Source organism: Macaca mulatta, chromosome 1 (genome assembly GCF_049350105.2).
Source record: "Macaca mulatta isolate MMU2019108-1 chromosome 1, T2T-MMU8v2.0, whole genome shotgun sequence".
NCBI classification, from domain to species: domain Eukaryota; kingdom Metazoa; phylum Chordata; class Mammalia; order Primates; family Cercopithecidae; genus Macaca; species Macaca mulatta.
Genome location: NC_133406.1, coordinates 42,529,867 through 42,548,061, shown reverse-complemented (window position 1 = coordinate 42,548,061; position 18,195 = coordinate 42,529,867). Strand labels below are relative to the sequence as shown.

Genomic DNA, 18,195 nt, shown 5'->3' with positions numbered 1-18,195 from the left:
CTTGGGCTGCGGCATAGTAAAACATGAATGATGCATCCTAGAGCTGTGCAAGGGGAGAGAGAAGACGGGCACTCTATCTCCAGTTTGTTTTTTTTTCTTTGAGACGGAGTTTCACTCTTGTTGCCCTGGCTGGAGTGCAATGGCATGACCTCAGCTCACTGCAAACTCCACCTCCCGGGTTCAAGCGATTCTCCTGCCTCAGCCTCCCGAGTAGCTGGGATTACAGGCGCCCACCACGGCCAGCTAATTTTTTGTATTTTTAGTAGAGACAGGGTTTCACCATGTTGGTCAGGCTGGCGCAAACTGCTGACCTCAGGTGATCCACCGGCCTCAGTCTCCCAAAGTGCTGGGATTACAGGCGTGAGCCACTGTGCCCGGCCTCTATCTCCATCTTATAAACACAACTGAAAACTCAATTTCACACTGGTCCCAGTTTTTACTCCATTTCTCAGCTCCCCTGCATAGCTGAATTTCTCTGAAGAACTGCCTATTCATCTCTGTCACTTCTACCCTCCCCTTACTGGGCCATATATATATAATTATCATATCCTTGATTCATCGTGTGAACCAATGATGAGAATGCACCATGATTCCATTCAACCCTCAACCCTGTACAATCTACTCAGGTGAGCTTGCTCTTGTCAAGGTCACCAAGTATATACAGTCGACCCTTGGTATCCATGGGGGATTGGCTCCAGGAACTTCCACAGATATCAAAATCCTTGGATGCTCAAGTCCCTTATAACTTAGGCATATTCTCCCACGTACTTTAAATTAGGAATCCCAACCCTCAGGCCATGGACAGGTACTGGCCTGTTAGGAACCAGACCACACAGCAGGAGCTGAGCAGCAGACGAGGAAGCATTACCGCCTAAGGTCTGCCTCCTGTCAGATCAGTGGTGGCATTAGATTCTCATAAGAGTCCGAACCCTATTGAGGATTGCACACGCAAGGGATCTAGACTGCATGCTCCTTATTAGAATCTAATGCCTGATGATCTGAGATGGTGCAGTTTCATCTTGAAACCATCCCCCACCCACCCACCCCCGATCCATGGAAACACTGTCATTCATGAAAATGGTCCCTGGGGACTGCTACTTTAAATCATCTCTAAATTACTTGTAATACTTAATACAATACCCGTACAGCACCTCATTTGCATGGATTCAACATAGTACTTAGCACATGGAAAATTCAAGTTTTAGTTTTTGGAACTTTGTGAAAACTTTTTTTTCCTGAATTTTTTCAATTGTGGCTGCTTGAATCCACAGATGCAGAACCCCATATATGTGGAGGGCCAACTGTATTGTCAACTCTAATTTACACTTGTCTAACCTTCACCTTATTCAGCCTGTCACTAGTGTTAAACACTTTAACTACGTCCTCCTTGAAATAATTCCTTTAGCTTTTTTGAGACGGAGTTTCGCTCGTGTTGCCCAGGCTGGAGTGCGATGGCGCAATCTCAGCTCACCACAACCTCCGCCTCCCGGGTTCAAGCAATTCTCCTGCCTCAGCCTCCCAAGTAGTTGCAACTACAGGTGCCCGCCACCACGCCTGGCTAATTTTGTATTTTTAGTAGAGATGGAGTTTCTCCATGTTGGTAAGGCTTCCTTTAGCTTTTAAATCCCTCCCCCCTCTCAAATACTGTTTTTCCTTCTTTTTCTCTGGATGTTCCTCTCAGTTTCCTTCACTGGTTCCTTGTCCATTGCCTAATTTCTAAATGCTGAAGCAGCTCTGGATGAAATTATAGGTCCTCCGCTCAATTCTCTGGATGATTTTATCCATTCCTATTGCTTAAAATGTGCTGGCTGTCAATCCCTAAAATTTTATATTTAGTCCAGACTAATATAAAAATCATCTCTAGCTGGCATCTCTGCCTGCCTGTTGTATAGGAATCTCGAAATTAATCCAATGTTAAGCATGTTTATTGCCTTCAAACCTGCTCCTCCCTTAGTCTTTGCCATCATCCCAAAACAGTCTTCTTTGGTGCCTTATCGGTACTTATTACAGCAAGGAGGACTTGCCCAACTTTCTACAACTTCTCGCATGTGAATTTTATAGATATTTACTTGTTCAATGTCTATAAAGTCCATGGTTGGTGCTACATCTGTTTTACTCACCACTGTTTACCCAGTACCTACCACAAAAGCTTGTATAGAGTATTCAGATTATTTGTTCAATCAATGAATAAAGTGTAACAAACATACAGAAGTCAGGAATGATTGAATATAAATTTATTATTACTGTATGTTCTATTTAAGTTTTGATGTTCTAAAAATGTATCCCAGTTTACATGTCTCATATGCCCTTTGGCAGTCATCTTAGTCATTACCTGAGGTGTTCGTTGTAACTCATATAAACTGAGTTCCCATGTTTTGCTTAATGGTTGAGTTCCGTTTGTCTGCACAGCCTGAGACATTGCTGGAAATAAAAAAGAGAGAAAAACAATTTTAGTATTTGGAAGGGAAGTGCTATGGTCTGAATGTATGTGCCCCACCAAAATTCCTACGTTGAAATCTAATCTCAATGCAGTAATATTAAAAGGTGGGGACTTTGGGAGGTGATCAGGTTATGAGGGCCCCACCCTCATGAATGAAATTAGTGCCTTTATAAAAGAGGCTTAACGGAAACTTTTGGCCCTTCCAGCATGTTCGGACACAGAGAAGTAGCTATAAGGAATAGGCCCTCACCAGATGCTGCATCTGCTGGTGCCATGATCTTGGAATTCCCAGTCTCCAGAACTGTAACACATGTCTGTTGCTTATAAATTATCCAGTCTAAAGTATTTTGTTATAGCAGGCCAAATGGATTAAGACAGGAAGTAAATCTCAAAACTGATTTTTAGTAATTGTTAATCTTGAGAATAAAAACAAATTATTCACTAGTTCTCAAAAAATAAAAAGAATAAAAACTCAAGAATCTTTTACACTTATAAATATGAACTACTTGACAGTAAAAGCCTACTGACTTCCAAACGCCTAAGAGCTGGCATACAGGAAGTACTTAACATATCAAAAGTGCTTAATTACTACTGAATGTATAGAAGATGATCTTAACCCAAAACAATAAATATTTTTATGAAATTCACAGTCATAGAACTTAGAACTAAATCAGGAAAATTTCAGATTCTTCAGCATAGCTATCTAGTCCAACGCTGCCCAAGTTAAAATATCTACTTTATAGCACTTTAAACCACTAGTCATTCTGCTCTACTTTCACAGCTTCACTCATGAAAAATTATCTTCAGAAAGCTCTTCCTAATGTTGAGACCCAAACTGCTACCTATTCATCCTATAGCTGTCCTCTGAAGACAAACTAATAATAATAATAATAATTAGTCTATAATTTTTCTACATGACAGTCTTTCAAATATTTGGAAAATGGTATCATATCCCACCTGATTTTCCTTTCCTTTTGGATAAATATCCTAGTTCCTCCTATTGTTCCCCATTTGACACCATTTCAAAGTCTCCTCACCACCCTGATTAATTTCGCCTCCTTTCCTGATATAAATGAACTGAACAGCATGAGACCAACTTCTCTGCTTGTCTTTGAGTAGGGGGACATCTAGTATAAATGTGGGAAAGAGGGTTGTAGATAAAAAACTCACTCCTGTGGGGCACAGAAAAATGAAGTGGCCCCAGTCATCCAAGTATTTAGTAAATATCTATCACTAGTCAAGCAGAACTGCCCCAGGGTCCTTGTCTAGAAGGAAATGCATGCAAATAGCTCAACTACAATCGATAAGACAAAGTCTAAGCAGAAATATAGACAAAAATAAATGGAATTATAGAGGTGGATTGGGGAATTTAAGGAGTTAAATAGGCTTTGGCAGAGATGAAATAAAACTTAAAAAGGAAGGCATTATCAATCTAACAGAGCTTAAAGGAAAAAAATAAATATATTTATAGAGATTACTATAGTGGAATGGAAGTATAAAAGAGGGTTCAAAGCAAATTACAGCACCATGTATGGGCAGGCTTGTGATTGGAAGATATTAAAAGTTTTAAACAGGGCCAGGTGCGGCGGCTCATGCCTGTAATCCCAGCACTTTGGGAGGCCGAGGCAGGCGGATCACTTGAAGTCAGGAGTTCGAGACCAGCCTGGCCAACATGGTGAAACTCAGTCTCTACTAAAAATACAAAAATTAGCCAGGTGTCGTGGCGCGCATCTGTAATCTCAGCTATGTGGGAGGCTGAGGTGGGAGAATCGCTTGAACCTGGGAGGTGGAGGTTGCAGTGAGCTGACATCGTACCATTGCACTCCAGCCTGGGCGACAGAGCGACACTTAGTCTCAAAAAAGGAAAAAAAAAAGGTTTAAACAGGAGAGTAACATGATCAAATCATTCACAAAAACTCAAGTAGTATAGAAGGTAGAAGACTAGAAAGCAACTAACAATAAAATCAGTGAGAGAAAGTTGTTAAAAACCTGTATGATATAAACTATCTGAACTAAAGCAATTAAACATGGACAGAGAGACAATTAGACCACTAAGTGATATACAAGACACTGGTATAAGAAAGAAGGGTCAAATATGGCTCTGAGAAAGCAACCATTTTTTTATTAAGAGAGAACACAAAAGAAAAGTATGCATTAGAAGAGCAGTACAGTTGCTACACACACTGAGTTCCAGTTACAGACCACTAAAGTAGAGTGGTCCAGTAGATGGTGGGGGGAAAAAAAAATTCCCATGCTTCCCTGAAGACACAACATGTCCCTCATTCCTGTACTCTGGAGCTAACGGTTAACAGACTGGTAATCACAGAGTTTGATTATTCAGTCATAGGCCCTAGCTACCATTTTATAAGTATTATTAGACACCTACTATGGCAACCCTCTCTTGTGAATCAAAGTGAAAGCTGTAAGCTTCTCCTGGTAGAATTCCTGCTATATGCATTCTTACTACAATCTTAAATTATTGCACTTAGTAGGCTAGATGGCACAATTTCTCCAAGGATGATTTCTAGTTACCTCAGCTATTATGAAGAATTTGGGGCACATCAAAGGTAATACAGCTCAGAGAAGCTCTAGAAAGGAAAGGAAAAAAAGTACCAAATATACAATGGCCTTGTGTGACCAGCATGGCAAGGTCTCAAAATAAAACTGACTTGAAAACAGCATCCCTAAAAGATTCTCTTGCTAAAGTCAGAAGGGGGAAACAAAACCCCTCAAACTATCTGAAACGTGCCTTCCTTATGCATCTAACATTATCATGCTTTACCACCGCCATCAGCATATATTCCTTTTGTTCTTCTCTACTGCTTCCCCCAAAATCCTAAATGAACTATCCTTTCCTAAGGTCTTCTCCCCCAAAACAACCAATGACCTAATACTCATTTAAAATTGCTACAATGCTGCTTCTAGTGGTAAGCCAACAGAAACTGAATTAAGGCATGGTTTAAGGCTAACAGTTAAAGCCAACAGATAGCTAGAAGACGACTTAAAGACTGGGGAGGTACGGTGGCTCACAGGACTGCCTGAGGCCAGGAGTTCAAGATCAGTCTGGGCAACACAGCAAGACGCCATCTCCACACAAAAAAAATTAAAAATTAGGTGGGTGTGATGTCGTGTGCCTATCGTTCTACACACTTGGGAGGCTAAGGCTGGAAGATCGCTTGAGCCCAGGAGTTTAAGGTTTCAGTGAGGCACAATTGTGCCACTGCACTCCAGTCTGCAGCAACAGAGTGAGACCCTGTCCTTAATTTTTTTTTTTTTAAGGAAAAAACATTAAAAAAAAAAAAAAAAAGTTGGGGCAGGGGCAGGCACAGTGGCTTACACCTGTAATCCCAGCCCTTTGGGAGGCCGAGACAGGTAGATCACTTGAGTCCCAGAATTTGAGACCAGCCTGGGCAACACAGCAAAATCCCCTCTCTATAAAAAATACAAAATGTTAGCCAGGAGTGGTGGCACACACCTGGAGCCCCAGCTACTTAGGAGGCTGAGGTTGTAGTGAGCTGAGATTACACCACTGCACTCCAGCTGGGGTAACAGAGTGAGCTCAGGTATCAAAAAAAAAAAAAAAAAAAAAAAAAAAAATATATATATATATATATATACACACACACACACCTAATAATAGTGACTAGAGTAAGAAAAAGAGTTGGCCTGTAGTCCCAGCTACTCAAGAGTCTGAGGCAGGAGGACTGCTTGAGCCCAGGAGTTTGAGGCTGTAGGAGAGACCCTGTGTGGGAAGGGAGAGGGAAGGAGAGAGAAAGTGAAGAGTGGAGGGGAGAGACATGAGAAATTGCCATCAAGACTTTATACTGTGGAACAGACCCAAAGTTAATATAATAAAAACCCTGGCTGTCTTCTTGTTCATAAGCTAAAACATAAAATACAGGACTTATAAAAGAAAATTAAAATGGAAAATTGCAAATTTGGATAATCTCCAATATGTAGCTGAAAACATTCAAAGAACCTGAGAAAACTGACAAAATACAAACTAAAACAAACATACAGCCCTTCGAATAAACCTAGCTATCAAAATAATTTTTAAAAATCAAAAGATATTTTATCCTCTAAGAATTAAAGACCTACTTATAAGATATTAGTAGATAAAGGAAGCAGAAAAATAAGAGGCTCTGTTCCATATTAGCAAACAAAGAAGCAGGGGAAAAAAACAATGGCCAGAGTCTATCCAATGATGCTGCTTTGAAGATGACTCTAGTTGTTGAATTTGAGGTGAATCATGTATAAATATAGATGGCCAGCTTCTATGTAGATATTAGGCTAGTGCAAATTAATTGTGGTTTTTGCATTGTTGGAATTCACTATTTGATACTGGAATACATTCTTCAATGCGGTTATGTTATACATCATTTTAATGGGCATTTCTCACTTTATTTTTTTTGCTAATGAGTTATTACTTGCTGTTTATGTGTATTTTAGACTATGGAAATGGAGTTAGACAAAAAACAAATCTGAGTGATTTTCTTATTCGAGTTCAAAATGGTTTGTGAAGCACTGGAGACAACTCTCAACATCAACAACGCATTCCACCCAGGAACTGCTAATGAACATACAGGGCAGTGGTGGTCCAAGAAAGAAGTTCTACAGGCCGTGTACGGTGGCTCACGCCTGTAAACCCAGCACTTTGGGAGGCCGAGGAGGGTGGTGGATTACCTGAGGTCAGGAGTTCAAGACCAGCCTGGCCAACATGGCAAAACCCTGTCTCTACTAAAAATAAAACATAAAAACAATTAGCCAGGCATGCTGGCATGTGCCTGTAATCCCAGCTACTGGTGGGCTGAGGCAGGAGGATGGCTTGAACCTGGGAAGCAGAGGTTGCAGTGAGCCGAGATCATGCTACTGAACTCCAGCCTGGGCAACAGAGCGAGACTCTGCCTCCAAAAAAAAAAAAAAAAAAAAAAAAGTTCTGCAAAGGAGACAAGAACCTTGAAGATGCAGAGCATAGTGACCAGCCATCGGAAGTTGACAACAACCATCTGAGAACAATCATAGAAGCCGATCCTCTTATAACTACACTAGAAGTTACCAAAGAACTCAACGTCTACCATTCTATGGTCGTAGCATTTTAAGCAAACTGGAAAGGTGAAAAAGCTCGGTAAGTGGGTGTCTCATGAGCTGAGCAAAAATCAAAAATAGCACAATTTTTAAGTGTTGTCTTCTCTTATTCTACGCAACAACAATAAACCATTTATCCATTGGATTGTGACTTGTGACGAAAGTGGATTTTATTTGGTAACTAGTGATGACCCGCTCAGTGGTTGGACTGAAGCACTTCCAAAGTTCCAAAGCACTTCCCAATGGCAAACTTGCACCAAAAAAAAAGTCATGGTCACCCTCTGGTGGTCCGCTGCCGCTACAGCTTTCTGATCCACTACAGATCCTGGCAAAACCATTACATCTGAGAACTATGCGCAGCAAATCGATGAGATGCACTGAAAACTGCAATGCCCGTGGCTGGCATTGATCAACAAAAAGGGCCCAATTCTTATCCACAACAATGCTCAAATGCACGTCACACAACCAACGCTTCAAAAGTTGAAGGAGGCCAGACACCGTGGCTCACACCTGTAATCCCAGCACTTCGGGAGGCTGAGGCAGGTGGTCACCTGAGGTCAGGAGTTCGAGACCAGCCTGGCCAACATGGTGAAACTCCCCATCTCTACAAAAAATACAAAAATTAGTCAGGCGTGGTGGCACATACTTGTAATCCCAGCTACTCAGGAGGCTGAGGCAGGATAATTGCTTGAACCCAGGAGGCAAGAGGTTGCAAGTGAGCCAAGATTTCACCACTGCACTCCAGCCTGGGCAACAAGAGCGAAACTCCACCTAAAAAAAAAAAAGGTTGACAGAATTAGGCTACAGTTTTGCCTCATCCACCATATTCATCGGACCTCTTGCCAACCAACTACCACTTATTCAAGCATCTCGACAATTTTTTGCAGGGAAGACACTTCCACAACTAGCACGATGCAGAAAATACTTTCCAAGAGTTCACTGAATCTCAAAGCATGGATTTTCACACTACAGGAATAAACAAATTTATTTCTCATTGGCAAAAATGTGTTGATTGTAATGGTTCCTATTTTGATTAATAAAGATGTGTTTGAGCCTAGTTAGGATGATTTAAAATTCACAGTCCAAAACCGCAATTACTTTTATACCAAACTAACACATGTGCCATTATTTCTAACATATATCCTACTACAACAAAATAAATCTTTCAGAGAACCAAAACTACTCAGGAGGAATTTCTAAAAATCCATTGGAGGAATTTCTAAGAATTCCAAATGCTAACCCATGTCCTAATCTGTAACTGTTACCCTAGGACCAATTATAAGCAGAACACTCCTTCTGTCTACTGAACGCTACCCTGGAAAATTAAAAGGAACTATCAAATAAAATACTCTGAAGTATTATTCTTCTAGAGATACTAGTTATCTTCCACATAACCAAATTATATCTGATTTGGATATCTGTACTCCTGTGGCAAATAAGACTTAGGAGTGATTGACAAGTCAGCTGCACTTCCAGAATTTCCTGGTACCATTTGGAAAAACTACAATCTTCATGACTTTGCAGAATTTTCTAGTTCTTCCTTATCTTTCTGTTAAGTCTGCATTAGAGTAATATGTTCTCTGGTATCTATAGTCTTAAATACTACCACATGGATGCTATCTTACCAGATAGTACAGCAGGTGATCCCGAGACCAAAAATAGGGGCAAAGTCTCGCAGACTGCCAAAATCATTATCTCAATTCTTACGAACATGTCACTAAACAGATACGCTCTTTGAGAATTAGTGTCTCTTTGCTTTAGATCAGTATACATCTTCATGTAAATTTAATTTAAATTCACTCTGCCCCAAAATTGTATTTAATCTTTCCTCTTCTGTTTAGTGAGAAACTATATTTCTGCCTGTGGTTCCCCCTTGCCCAAACCAAGAATGTGAAATACATTTAGCTTCTGTTTTTCAGATCTCAATGAAAAGTGATTTCAATGAACAATATTTGAGAGTCACCTATGTATAGATACTAACAAATACACAGAGTAGAGAAAGAGGAAAAGAACAAGAATGGGTGACCAAGATACAGTCTGAAAAGCTGAAGAGTAGAATGGAAGCCAGCAAAGAAGATACAAAGTGAGGTGCCACACAAAATGATCTTAAGGATTTTTTCCAGGGACAAGAATGTGCTCCCTAGATCACAACAGCCTAAATAATCTTTGTCACACAACAGAACAAGATCTAGGTCTACCATGGGCCTATCAAAAGACAAAATTATGACAAGTTTAAAGACACAATTGGCTTTTTTTTTTTTTAAGATAGAGTTTCGCTCTTGTCGCCCAGGCTGGAGTGTAGTGGCGCGATCTTGGCTCACTGCAACCTCCACCTACCTCCCGGTTCAAGCAATTCTCCTGCCTCAGCCTCCTGAGTAACTGGGATTAAAAGGCGCCCGCCACCACGCCTGGCTAATTTTTGTACTTTTGGCCAGGCTGGTCTCAAACACCTGACCTCAGGTGATCTGCCCACCTCAGCCTCCCAAAGTGCTGGGTTATAGGCATGAGCCACCACGCCCAGCCCACAATTGGCTTTTATTTGGGCTCCTGGAATTGGACAACATCTCATTTTATAAAATAAAATGACTTCCAATGAGAGGAGAGGAGGTTGGCTTTAAAAGAAGAAAAAGTCTGAAGAAAGCAGAAACAGTACAAAAAGCAGACTGATTGTTTCAAAGATGCTTTCCTTTAAAAGGTTAAAACAGGGACTTCCTTATTACGAAGACTCAGACTGACTATAAACTCCTATTTTTTAGAAAACTGGCCTATTTCCAAGTTTGATTATGTGGCACTTAGCACAAGTGACTCCATTCTGGTTTGTTCTGATCTGGTGGGGTCCAGTGCAAGAGGCTAGTCTAGAACAATAGCCTCCATAAATGTTTCACAGGCCCAATTTCCAATTACAGCTCATTAATTATACTTCTGAATAAAAGATATGTCTCTACTAAAAATATAAAAAATTAGCCGGGCATGGTGGCACCTGTAGTCCCAGCTACTTGGGAGTCTGAGGCAGGAGAATTGCTTGAAGCCGGGAGACAGAGATTGAGACAGAGGTTGCAGTGAGCCGAGATTGTGCCACTGCACTCCAGCCAGGGCGACAGAGTGAGACTCCGTCTCCAAAAAACAAAAACAAAAACAAAAACAAAAAGAACCCATAAAAGATCTAGAAGAAAAGAGGGGCAGCCTAAAAGCAAGATACAATACCCAGAAGACTAAAGGTTCATATTTCACCTCACAAAATTTTACATCCTGCATACAAAATCAACAAAAGACACCATGAGCAAATTTAAAAGATAAGCAATAGCTAAGAAGAAAGTATATGCAACATATGTAAATTAACAAAGAACAATATCCGTAATATATATTAAGTACTACATCAAATCAATTTAAAAGACAATTCAATATAAGCAAAATCATGAATGACTAATTAACAGAATACATAACCAATACAATTAAATTGTGCTAAATTTCACTAATAATCAGTAAATTGCAAATCAAAACAATGTGTTCTATATAGGCTCTATTTTTTGTCTGCAATGTTGACAAAAATTAAGATGACTAATACTTAGTTGATATGGTTTAAGATTTATGGCCTCACCCAAATCTCATGTTGAATTATGATCTCTAATGTCGGAGGAGGGGTCTGGCAGGTGACTGGATCATGGGAGTGGATTTCCCCCTTGCTGTTCTTGTGATAACGAGTTCTCGCGAGATCTGATTGTTTAAAAGTGTCTAGTAACTCCCCCTGCTCTCTCTTCCTCCAGCTCCAGACATCTAGGACCTGCCTACTCCCCTTTTACCTTCCGCCATGAATGTAAGTTTCCTGAGGCCTCCCCAGCCATGCTTCCTGTACAGCCTTGCAGAACCTTGAGCCAACTAAACCTCTTTTCTCTATAAATTATCCAGTCTCAGGGAGTTACAGTAATGCGAGAACGCTAGTGTTTAAAAGTGTGTGCATAAACAGGAATTGTCAAACCATCGGCAAAGTTCTGGGGACAGAACAATTTGGCAGTTGAGGCATAATTACAGTGTTTAGCATAAAAAATGTATTTCTTGAATGGAAAACGGTTGAATCAAGCTATATGGGGCCATTACACAATCTCTATGGACATGCTGTAAGAAATACACAACACAGTGGCTGATGTCTGTAATCCCAGCACTTTGGGAGACCGAAACATATATAGTCGTCCCTCAGTATCTAAGAGGGATTGATTGGTTCCAGGACACCCTCTGACTCTCCCAGATACCGAAATCCATGGATACTCAAGTCCCTTATATAAAAAGATACAGCATTTGCATATAACTTACATGCATACTTTAAGTACTTTAAGTACTTTAAGTCATCTCTAGATTACTTACAATACTCAATACAATGTAAACGCTATGTAAATAATTGTTATACAGTATTGTTTAGAGAATAATGACATGAGGAAAAAAAATCAGTACATGTTCAAATGCAACTATACCATTATTTTCCCTAATATTTTCAACCTGTAGTGGGTTGAAAACACTGATACAGGAAGGCAGACTGTATTTGTTCTCTTTTTTTCCTTGTATTTCCTTGGTTCCTGGCACAGATCATCTAAAACCTTTGGAATCCCTGAGTCATAGGGGTGAGAGGAGCCACTTTTCTTATTCACAGTAAGCCTGTTTCAACCATACCTGAGTTTATGCTAATATGGTTACTCTAGGTGGACCCCTAGATAGATTCAGGACAGGGACTGCTTTCCAGAAGAACCAACCACAAGATTAGAGGGTCAGAACATTCAGTCCCATCCTACCCATACCACTAAGAAGAGAAAAGAGGTTGGAGATCCAGCTAATTACTAATGGCCAATGATTTAACCAGTCATGTCCATGTCATGGAATCTCCACTAGAATTCTTAAATAATGGAATTCGTGGAAGGTCAGGGTGCCAGAAGGGTGATACACTCTAACTCCACAGGACAGGAGCTCCTATGGTTGGAACCACGACTTCACTCTCTCTACCTCTTAATATGCTATATCTTTTATAGTGTCCTTTTTATAATAAACCGATAAATGTAAGTAAAATGCTTTTCTGAGTTCTGTGAGCCATTCTAGCAAATTATCAAACCTGAGAAGGGGATTGTGGAAATCCCCAACTTACAGCCAATTGGTCAGAAGTACACGAGGCATGGGCTTAATGGCATCTGAAGTGGAGGCAGTCTGTTGTGGGGACCGACCCCTTAATGTGTGGAGTCTAGCGGTCACTCTGAGTAGTGTAATCACTGACCTGAATCAATTGTTGGATACCCAGTTGGTGACTAAAGAGTTGGAGAATTGTTAGTGTAGAAAAAAAAAAACATATTTAGTGTCAGAAATGTCGTGAGAAGAAACAGATTACAGAAGTAGATGCATTTCCACTTTATTATCTTTGATCGACATACAATAAAAATGTATGTTGATCAAATGATGTAATTATCTTACCTGCATTCCTTATAAGTAACAGTAGACACATCAGGCTTAGAACCACAGTATAATATGCATTTTAACATACACAGGTACCTTAAACTATAGAACAATCACATTTATGTATCCTTTTAAAAACTCAATAAAATTAACTGCTGTAAATCAAAAGACAGTTATCTGAAAAATAGATGCCAATGAAACAGAATGCACTAAAAGAACAGACTGGAATACTCTCTAAAAATTGCTGAGTATATCTGCTCTTTGGCTGAATAAAAGAATAACACTCACTCCACTGTCTTAGCTGAATCCTCATCTCTCAAAGCAGCCTGTATCTGTCAAATGGTTCCTAAGTTTCAACACTGTAATAACTCTCTTAAGAAATTTACCCAGCAAAAAAATTTTTTTAATTAAAAATAAAAAGAAATTTACCCAGCAAAAATTCTCATACAGGGATAGAATAAGCATATGTATAAGGATGGTCATCACAGCATTATTTGTAGTAGCAAAAATCCCATAAAAGTCTATGTAAATAGAAAAATGGCTAATTAGAAAATGTCCACAGTACCGAATACTACGTAGCTATAAACACTGACACAGAACTCAATATATGTACACAACACACATTAAGTTAAAAAAAGCAAGTTGTAGAGCAAAATGTATAATTTCACTCTATTTAAGCAACCTAAATATATGTCATTCTGAGTTCTGTTCACTGTGTTCGTTTGTTTGTTTGTTTTTTTGAGACAGAGTCTTGCTCTGTCACCCAGGCTGGAGTGCAGTGGCACAATCTCGGCTCACTGCAACCTCCACCTTGTGGGTTCAAGCGATTCTCCTGCCTCAGCCTCCCAAAGAGCTGGTACTACAGGCGCGTGCCACCACGCCCGCCTGATTTTTTGCATTTTTAGTAGAGATGGGGTTTCACCGTGTTAGCCAGGATGGTCTTGATCTCCTGACCTCATGATCCGCCCGCCTCAGCCTCCCAAAGTGCTGGGATTACAGGCATGAACTATATGTTTTAGCCACACTTGCCATCTTTTTCTTCATCAGTCTTGCAAAGATCATTCTCATTTTAGAGTCCTTTCACTAGCTTGTCCTTCTGCTTGGAAAGGAGTGATTTCTTCCCCAAAGATTTTCCCATAGCTAGCTCCCTCATACATTCTAAAGAAATTCTAACCTTTCTCTCATGCTCTCTCTTTTCTTAACCATAGCATTTTTATAGTCACTAAGCTTTTTAAGAGTAGTTATCTCTTATTTACCACAATATCCCCAATACCTTGCACTGTACCTGGCATATAGTAGTCATTCAATAAATATTTGCTCAAGAACTCATCAATGGTGATAAATAAATAGAGGAGTTCAAATTAGGCAACCTCAACATTTCACATTTTCATGCCTAAAAAATAACCCAAAAACTCCTCAACATGGAAGTCCAGACATTCTTCACAGTCACCTTGGTTTATTGCTTCAACTGTGCTTGGAACCCCCACCCTAGCCAGCAGCTCAGAGTCAGCCCCCTGCTACCTCCTCACAGCACCCTCTAGCAGCCCCAAGGCTCCTACCACCACTTCAGTGCTACCTCTTAGCCGCCTCCCATGATGACAGCAACCCCTACCACCAGAACCATCAACTGCCAGATTAATCTAGAGCTTTGTCTCTACATCTACCGAATTCATGTCTTTACTACTTTGTCCACAATATGGCTTTGCCATGACATTTCTTCACCAACATCATGAGGAAAGAAGATATAATGAGAAAGTGACGGAGCTGCACAACCAACAGAGAGGCCTAATATTCCTCTGGGCCATCAAGAAACCAGACCGTAATAAATGGGAGGGCAGGTTGAAGACAATGGAACATGCATTATACTTGGAAAAAAGCATGAATCAGTCACTACTGAAAATGCATGAACTGGTCATTGACAAAACCACACACACCATGTGACTTCACTGAGATGCATTACCTAAGTGAGCAGGTGAAATCTACCGAAGAACTGGGTGACCATGTTCAACTTGTCCAAGATTGGCGGGGAGGTGGGTCTGAATCCAGCATGGCAGAGTTAACTCTTTGACAAGTACATCCTGGAAGACACTGATGATGTGAAAGAAAATAGAATCTCGGGACTCTAAACTCACTATGCCAAAGGGAAAGTAAAGCTTAGGAACTAAGTCAGGCAATACTGCTTTCCTTTTGGTCCCAGATAGCTATAATTTCACAACCGAAACATATGCAGTCTCATCCATAAGCCACATTCCCACAACAATAGAGGGCCACATATCTCCCAAGATGGCTTCCTTCATCTTAATCTAAATCTTTCAGGATACGTATCTTCCCTATAAACCAGCCCGAAAACTGAGTTCTGTTGAAGCTCACCTTAACAATGTCAATTACCAGCTTATATCCACAGGTAGAAGACAAGGATAAAAACCAGAAATCATCCCTTGGCCTACCCTGAAATGAATGTATAACTGACTTTTTCCCCTACTCCCTCTTTTCACATGTAAAATATAGATATACTGAGGCTAATCAGAGCCTCACAAGAATGTAACCATTTGCCTCACTGCCTACCCTCCCTCCTTTAATCCTCCTGCTTGCTCTTTTCCCCTTTAAATAATCAAGTTCTCCCAATCCCCTTTGGAAAAAGCACAGGTCACAGATGCTCCTGTGACTGTTTTTGTTTTTTTTTTTTTTTCCAGGGTACATCCTCAACCTTGGTTAAATAAACCTCTAATGACAGAGACCTGCCTTAAGTCACTTTTTGGTTAACAATGATGTGCGAATCCTTAGGCTCACTTCCCCATGGCCAATGGGGGTGACTTCCCTGGTAACCAGGGCAAGGTATGCATGTTTGGTTATCCTAACTTTTCTGTAAGTTGTACCAAAATACCCACTTAAATTCTCTCATTAATACCACTCCTTCAAATAATGAACTTTGGCACAAAACAAACAAACAAACAAACAAAATCCAAGCCAAAACATGGGAAAAGGTAAGAGAAAAGAAAGATTTAACAGTCGGTTTATTTTCTATACAAAGAGAAAATATTTTCTACATTTCTGCATGGTCAGGTTATTTCTTAGCAAAGAAATCTATCCTTTGAAGGACAAAACTGGACATTTTAATTAATAATAGACAGTAAGAGACTTACCTCTCTGGTACTATGTGTTTACATTTCAAGGAAGATGAAACCTCAGACTATGGAGACATTCCAGGGGCTGTAAATTTTGAAACTAGTCTCATCTCCCTCCTCACCCCAAATATTGATTTATATTCCAAAGATTAAGAACCTAGGTTCCTCCTCAACCTTCTGCTCTAAGGATTAAGATTTATATTAGGAAGCAAAGGTCTATCTCCCTCTCTCAGGAGCTGGGGTTGAACAACATATATACAAGTTCCCAGATTAGTATTTTCTGGTTCCTCATATATCAAAAGAATATCCTGCTCTCATCACATTGTCCTGGGAAAGAACTAGGGCAGAGGAGAACTGGTGCAGTTATTGCTGTAATAATTACTCTGTCTCTGCTCCAGAAATTGTATCTCTACTAGAAACTAAAATTTTAAATCCCCAACTAGAAACTAAAATTTTCATTCTACATTTTTCCATTAAAAACATATACCTGGCCGGGCATGGTGGCTCACGCCTGTAATCTTAGCACTTTAGGAGGCTGAGGCAGGCGGCTCATGAGGTCAAGAGATCAAGAGCATCCTGACCAACATGGTGAAACGCTGTCTCTACTAAAAATTTAAAAATTAGCTGGGCGTGGTGGCACGCACCCGTAGTCCCAGCTACTTGGGAGGCTGAGGCAGAAGAATCACTTGAACCTGGGAGGCAGAGGTTGCAGTGAGCCGATATCGCGCCACTGCACTCCAGCCCACTTCAGTCTGGCGACAGAGTGAGACTCCATCTCAAAAAAAAAAAAACAAAAAAATTAATGTGTTTGAACTATTGGAAAATCTGTATTTGTAAACTACTAGCTCAATTATACTATAGGTTAATATTCTGAAGACTAGTCTAAGGACCTAACCAATAATCACAACATTATTTCTACACAAATACTCACTTTGCATTACTTGGCAAACAAAGTATACTTACGCAGAGGTTCCCTAAAACACCATCTCTATCCCACTCCTATCCCACTCCTAAGTTACAATCCTTAAGTTAGTTGAGGGGAGTATGAAAATACTGCAGTCTACAGGAGTGAGATGTAGCAAAGAATAAGGTTCATATGAAAAAAAATTAGGATAATACTAATTGAGGTTCCCATTCAACTCTTTGAGATCCCAAGACTCTTGAATCCTCTGACTAGGCCATACATTTGTTCCCAAGACCAATCAAGGAAAAACGGATCCATTAAACCATAAATTCCCCCAGAGTAAAGGCAGAGAACTATTTTAGGGATCCCTTTACATTATAAAACAACAAAAGAGACAGTCAGAAAGCATAGTAAATGATCTTTGGAACTGGATCAGCTTGGATTTGCATCCTAGCTCTAGCAGTCACTAGCTGTGGATTCATAGGCGAATTTCTCAAACTCTTAAGGCTTTTTTTTTTTAATCTGCAAAGTGATAAAAATTTTCAGGTTCACTGGCAAAACTGAATGAGATATTCATATGAAGTACCTGGCACATTCCATACATCACAGTCATAAAACAGATGATATCACCTTCTCTATTATTTCAATTTGAAGAAGCACTTCTATTTCCTAGTCCCCTAACATGTAAAAGACTAGGGAAAAAATTATTTAGCTACCCCCAACTTACTGCGAATTTTACACTAATACTCTTTCAAAAAAATAAGTTAGAGAAGAAAATACGGAAAGTACTAAAATCTTTGGTTAATGTGCCTCATACGGCTGATTCAAGACTACTCATTTAAGGCTTATTGTATAACGAACAAAATTTGCCAGAAAGGGCAGATTTCTTTATTAGTTGTCAACTGTTAGTAATCTGTATGTGGCTAAATATTCGGTTCCTGGAAGCTTAAGGGAAAAAGAAACATACTGAACAGGAACATTTCTGGCTTAAATTTCATTAGAAATTAGCAAATTATTTATAAAATGTTTCTTGGATTACCCTCCTCCCTAGTTCCAAACATATATCCAATCTTTGAGGGGATTATGATATTATAGAGTAGGCACACTGCTGTCTGATGATTAAGAGTATAGGGCTTGGCCGGGTGCGGGGGCTCACGCCTGTTCCCAGGACTCTGGGAGGCCTAGGCGGGTGGATCACGAGGTCAGGAAAT

The 18,195-nt window shown here is 40.0% G+C and overlaps 1 protein-coding gene across 4 annotated transcripts in view; it reads right to left on the bottom strand.

The window, feature by feature from the left end:
- Nucleotides 1-18,195, bottom strand: part of RNF2 (ring finger protein 2) — a 55,110-nt gene that overhangs the window by 12,340 nt on the left and 24,575 nt on the right. For 2 of the 4 annotated variants that reach the window (XM_015121931.3, XM_078001395.1), the window contains exon 2: nt 2,333-2,421. In XM_015121931.3, the coding sequence (XP_014977417.1) occupies nt 2,333-2,419 (87 nt within the window). In that variant the 5' untranslated portion in view covers nt 2,420-2,421. Of the gene's footprint in view, nt 1-2,332; nt 2,422-8,171; nt 8,297-14,915; nt 15,047-18,195 lie in introns of those variants that run through there. The other 2 variants (XM_078001394.1, XM_028851391.2) reach the window with 2 other exon arrangements.